General features: G+C 41.5%; 2 protein-coding genes across 2 annotated transcripts; one reads left to right on the top strand and one right to left on the bottom strand.

Annotated features, from left to right (window-relative positions):
* Nucleotides 1-3,592: 3,592 nt before the first annotated feature.
* On the bottom strand, nt 3,593-4,658 carry SARC_03443 (hypothetical protein). Its single transcript, XM_014302765.1, has 2 exons — nt 4,355-4,658; nt 3,593-4,056 (listed from the first exon to the last, which is right to left on the bottom strand). Exons 1-2 carry the CDS (start codon nt 4,583-4,585, stop codon nt 3,955-3,957), a joined length of 333 nt encoding a protein of 110 aa, XP_014158240.1. The 5' UTR covers nt 4,586-4,658; the 3' UTR covers nt 3,593-3,954.
* A 490-nt stretch (nt 4,659-5,148) lies between these two features.
* SARC_03442 (hypothetical protein) lies at nt 5,149-5,863 on the top strand (the record flags this gene model as incomplete). Its single annotated transcript, XM_014302764.1, has 2 exons — nt 5,149-5,412; nt 5,582-5,863. Exons 1-2 carry the CDS (start codon nt 5,188-5,190, stop codon nt 5,861-5,863), a joined length of 507 nt encoding a protein of 168 aa, XP_014158239.1. The 5' UTR covers nt 5,149-5,187.
* Between the last annotated feature and the right edge of the window lie 106 nt (nt 5,864-5,969).

Here is a 5,969-nt window from a genome sequence, read left to right as displayed (position 1 = left end):
AACAGGTGGCCCATGCACAGATAAATTTTGCTCACTTTGTAAACTTCGATGGATATATCTATGTTTTGAACTATGTTATATAAACCAAGATACAAATTAAGTCAATTGATAGCTTGTGTAAGAATGATTGGGACTGCCTCTTAGTAAGAGCCTTAATATCCTCGATCACACAGCTGCCTCCTAGTAAGAGCCTTAATATCCTCGATCACACAGGACGTACCTCTAGCTGTTCTTTATTGAATGATTTTCACTAGACGTACTAAGTGCTCATGACCACATGTCTATTTTGTAGATAGACATAAGAACGTAAGTCAAGTTAATACATTAGCTAATATAAATAAAGTTCCATCTGAAGAAAAGTTAAAAAAAGAAAAAGACTTACTGGATTTTGGAGATTGGCGGGAAGACCAAAACCTGTAAGTAGTAGTTTAGATATTATAAAATTTAGTTTATAATATCCTACATATACTATCGTCTCAAATAGGTCCAAGTAAATGAGTCATATCAAATCAAAGTGAATTTAGAACACTTTGGAATTATTGGAAAAAGAACTTGTATTAAATTATTTTAGGGTTTAGCTCTTGATATTTTAGACTGACTGGAGGCCGTATTTCTACAACTTTTGGGCGCATTAGGTTTTGCATCAAACATGACACGCGTAGGTATATCATGTACGCGCAATCAGCTCGTATCCTATAGCAATCAGCCACTCACTAAACACTGGACTGCTCTACAGCACATCCTTCTCTACCTAGCACGCACCAAGGAATTTGTACTCACCTACCGTCCTAAATTAGCCTCCCAAACGGTCGACGATGTAGGGTTGCAGAAATCCACTAAAAAAATCTACATGTTCTGTCTCTGTCAAAACATTGTTAATAGCTCTTGAGACCTTCTCTGATTATGACTGAGGCAACTGTCTCAACACCCATCGATCTCAATCAGGCACGCTCATCACATTCAATGGTATTCCCATCCTATGGCGATCCGCCAAACATGGCGATCCGCCAAACATGGCGATCCGCCAAACAACAGGTATGTGCCAATAGTAGCGGCGAAGCCGAATATGTTGCGGCAACTGAAGCAGCCCAAAACTTGGCCTGGATCCGTAACATCCTTGAAGCATTTGGCTACACGCTCTCAACCCCTACAAAATTTCTCATTGACAATCAATCAGCAATCAAGGTAGCACTTGACACAGGAACTCCTAAAGGCTTAAAACACATTGGAATCAAACATCACTACGTTCGCAAAAGCGCACAAGATGGCAAAATTGATCTTTAATACGTTAATACGCATGCTAACCCAGCGGACTTGCCCACCAAAAGCTTACCACAACCAAAGCACGAGCACTTCTGTGAACAGTTCCTTACGACTCCTGTTGGTTACTTCCGCCGAACACCCGTCGTGGGCTATTTCCGACAACGCCCCCTTCTAAGACGCACATAAAGCTTGGCTTCAAGGGGGGTATTGCACTAAAAGTGCACTCATGAGAAGCCTATACTCTATGGCTCTCTAATTCCTGCGTATTTCGGCCACGTACCTCGGCTACTTCGTAATATTACTACTCCGGACCTAACCTCGGTCCTAAAATACAGTTTGGACAATAGTGGTTTTAGGTGCATATAAAATGCATGACATAAAATCTAATAAAGTTAGTTCTTCCGATAATAACAATTTATTAGGCTCTTTTTTTTTGTTGGAAATAATATATAGTGAAAACAGAGCTTGCCAAGTTCCCTCTAGTAGTCTAATATTTTCGGAGGTTCAGCATCATTCACGGCTCGCTCCAGACTAGGTATATATAAGCGTCAGTACTCAGATGAGCGTCGGACTTTTAGTGCCATAGCGGTCGCAAGATTATGCGTCAGACTGACGAGTCGCAGGCATAAGCGTCAAGCTTAGTAGTTGCAGGCGTAAGCATCAGATTTAGTGGTCGCAAGTTTAAGTCGCAGTTTTAACGCGCTAGGCTTGAGCGTCAGATATAGTGGACGCAAAACCAAAAGTTAGACTTGTCTCAACTGATCTCGATTGTTTGTTCTCATATGTATATATATATAAAAATACCATATGTACGTAGCCGAGGCCCGAGGCGACCTGCGGAGGCGGACTTGTGTCCGTCAGCCTTATTTTTTCTTTCTCTCCCTAGAGAGTAGAGGACTAGAGGGTCATCGCCGAGGCTACATATGTAAAAATATTCATATGTTCCATAGCTCTTCTTCATAAATTTTAAAACACGTCATGAGTCATGAGTTCATGACCCTCGGCCTCTGCATTCTGGGAATCTGGCCGGGCTCTCGTTAAAGGAGGCAGCATAAGCCATTCTGAAGTTTCACCGGGTTTTCAATGCGAAACACCTCTCCCATCGGAAAACTCAAATCTCTATTCGAAATCCGGGGACAGGCCTCCAGCCTCCAGGCTCAGAGGGTCATGTCTGCATCCAAACGGTAGTTTTTGCTAAAGTGTCCGCCTGTGGACAAACGCCTGTGCCCTGGTCCTGCTTCAAACGATGCGTCTTCAACTGTTTATTCTGTATTCAATAAGCTACTAGACGCATGGATTCAGTGTTATTGGATTCGCTCGGTGTTATATATATTATAATGTGCAATAAACAATATACGAGCTATAACATAAAACCAAAGAGTATTGAAATAGCCTGTTACTTGAGTATGCATAATGAGCTTTGGCGCTATATATGTATATTGTTCCGACGTTACTCAAATACGGCTATATTTATAATTTGTAACAATTGAAAAGTTACTGCTTATATTCAATCAGATCTAACAAGTACCGCTGCGTGAAATCGAATAGCAACCTAATAAGTACTGCAGTGCGAACAAGTAGTGCTGTTTGTGTACAAATGGGCCGTCACCAATCCAGTATATCAGCAATCTCCACGTTGAAAAACGCGCTAAACTTCTCCCGTGTCCCTGGAATACTGCTGTGTTCTATACTCAGTTATGTAGATATGATATATTGCTAAAAGGCATCCTGTGTAGGTTCACTCATGAAAGTAAGCAATTGTCCGAGTGAAATGAACTGTTCAGGACTATCGAAATCTAATCTTGACTTGAATAAACTTCCCTCCGATCTTTTCAAGCTCTAATAAATTATTCAAGACTTTAAAAACCTGAGCTCAACTTTTAACGATTCGGCCGACAAGCCACTTATCTGAGCAACTGATCAAACCGTGCAAGCATTTCAATGTTTCAGACTTGTCAACATCTTGCAACTATTACAGACCATGCAAGCATTTCAATGTTTCAGACTTGTTAACATCTTGCAACTATTACAGACCATGCAATCATTTCAATGTTTCAGACTTGTTAACATCTTGCAACTATTACAGACCATGCAATCATTTCAATGTTTCAGACTTGTTAACATCTTGCAACTATTACAGACCATGCAATCATTTCAATGTTTCAGACTTGTTAACATCTTACAACTGTTCAAACTATGCAAGCACCGCTTTTGGAGAAAAAAACCAGCCAGAAACCATTATTAGACAATCCCTCGATCAAAGACAGCTGACACTAATAACCACACATGTATTCCTAAGAAACCGATCAAAAGAATTTGACTCGTGACATCGGGTGAACGGACATGGCATTTATCAACTATTTTCTTTTCCTGGTGCAACAACCCAGCAAATTCGAAATCTATCACTTAACTTCAATCCAGCGTCTGCATCGATCCTTTTTAACTATATTTACAGAGTATGTTTCTCGACTTGATCCACACAGATTTCATGAAGCAAATAGATCCGTTCGACGACAACGTACACCATTGCTACCTCCAGGTTGCCATTAGTCGCGGTTTAAACCATATTTCAGTCTAGATGACTCAACAGTAGATTAGATATCTACGCCAAATAACAAAGTGGTTCAAAGCTACACACGCATGTGGCGCCATCTTAAGTCGAAAAGTCACCAACCAGCACGATTCAACAGATTAAAAGCTATCCTGGCGGGGAGGGTACTTAGATACAACTCCGGTGGCGCGAGCGCGACCATTCTCATCCATATCGGAAACATATTCAACTTGAGCTCCATCCTGGCGAGAATAAGAAAAAAATGATTATAAGAATAGGCTTTAGTACAAGGCAAGTAAACGTGACAACCAAACCAAAATCGAGACGAAGAAACAGTTAGCAGCTGAAAGCCTTTTTACACACGTACTATCTAACAATCTAACACGAGACCGAATACCAAAACGAACAAAGTGCCATCGAATGCAGCATGCTCCAAAATACAAGGCGTCGCTTAAAACAAACAGAAGCAACTTAAACGAAACAAAGTAAAAATTCTGTATATGACAAAAGGACAGCTTGCACAGAACGATGTTAACTTACCTCTAAGTAGCGGTATCCCTCCATCTGAATGTTGCTGTGGTGAACGAAAAGATCGGGGGCACCGGCTTCCTCGGGGGTAATGAATCCATAACCCTTAGTTCTGTTGAACCACTTGACAACACCCTCGTGTCTTTCACCAGTGGCGTATGCGCGCAGGGCAGTGAAAGCGGCGGGGGTTCGCGCTACAGCGGCAATACCAGCTGTGCGGGTGGAAAGTAGGGCAGAGAACATGATACACAAGAAGGAATGAATCAGAAGATAAGACTAACAAAAATAAGTCGATGTGCGCGTTATTTGTTTAGGGAATATCCATTGTAAACGTGTGTGAGTACATGCTTTCGATATATTCTAATCCAGTTTCAGTGTGACTTTGACAGCGTCTAAAATTCCTCTATAGTTGTCTGTTATACAAAAAAGACCAACATGTAGAAGACAATTGACGAAATGATGAATTGACAACTTGTTGACAGGTGGCACCGTGTGTGGATGGCAGTGGCACGGCACCACAAACAGCGGTTTGATATGACTAATGTGGGGTTCCACGGAACTTTCAGGTTCAGAATTCTAGCCGTCGGTTGTGAGGGCACTGGTGTTATAAATTTGTCTAAAAACGTAGTTTACTATATTGTTTGATACAAACCGAGTTTGTTTTAAAAACCTTAGAGGTGAAAACCTTAACTCGAGCTAGGGTGTAGAGTGTAAAGTTGTGAACCTATGATATGTACAGCACCTGCGCACTGCCGGTTCCAGAATTCAAAATAAATTAATATGGTCGACGACGAGCAGACTATGCTTCTGAATGTGCGACATGCTTGAGACGTGTTCATGTCACAATGTCAGAATCTGAAGTATTAATCGCAGAGAAGCAAGATCCGTATCGCTTGGCTGAGAAGGATCGTAAGCGAACGTGCGCTTTTGCCGACACAGTTGCTGAGCGTGTGATTAACCACTGGCGCGTTGTAACGCACAGCCACGTTGATGATGCACTCCCTAGCCAGACTGTATTGGCAGGGTTCGTTTTACGACGCGAGATTACGGGCGCTGAGCCAGTTTTGGAGGTGAGTGAGATCTCCAATGAGGAACAGATATCTCAACTAGAAGTTTTCTACATACAATTTGTCTACATAAACGTGCAGATATTGATTTTGACACGTATGACCTGTTGCCACATACATGTACATACGAGTATGTACACATAAAGACACACACTAACACACCCACACACAGACACAGAAACAGACAACGACAAACACACACACGAATATGCAGACACAGACACAGACACAGACACAGACACAGAAACAGACACAGACACAGACACAGAAACAGACACAGACACAGACACAGATACAGACACAACCACACACAGTCACATACACACCCATACAGAAACAGACACACACAGACACACAGACACAAACACACACAGATACAGAAACAAAAGCAAACACACACACTAAAAAAACAACACACACACACACAGAGATACACATACACACACACGCATAAATACATGCATACACACACACTCACACACATACATATACACACACACACACACACACACACACATATATATATATTTCTATATACGTATATATATATATAGACATTT

The sequence above is a fragment of the Sphaeroforma arctica genome (assembly GCF_001186125.1).
Source record: "Sphaeroforma arctica JP610 unplaced genomic scaffold supercont1.175, whole genome shotgun sequence".
Taxonomy (NCBI): domain Eukaryota; class Ichthyosporea; order Ichthyophonida; genus Sphaeroforma; species Sphaeroforma arctica.
This window is presented reverse-complemented; position numbering and strand designations above follow the sequence as displayed.

What these genes read in the sequence shown, in the direction of transcription:
- SARC_03443 (XM_014302765.1), bottom strand. Translation starts at nt 4,585, where the DNA reads ATGTTCTCTGCCCTACTTTCCACCCGCACAGCTGGTATTGCCGCTGTA. An exon ending in AGGGATACCGCTACTTAGAG is followed by an intron (nt 4,057 to 4,354) that starts GTAAGTTAACAT and finishes TATTCTCGCCAG; the next exon opens with GATGGAGCTCAAGTTGAATA.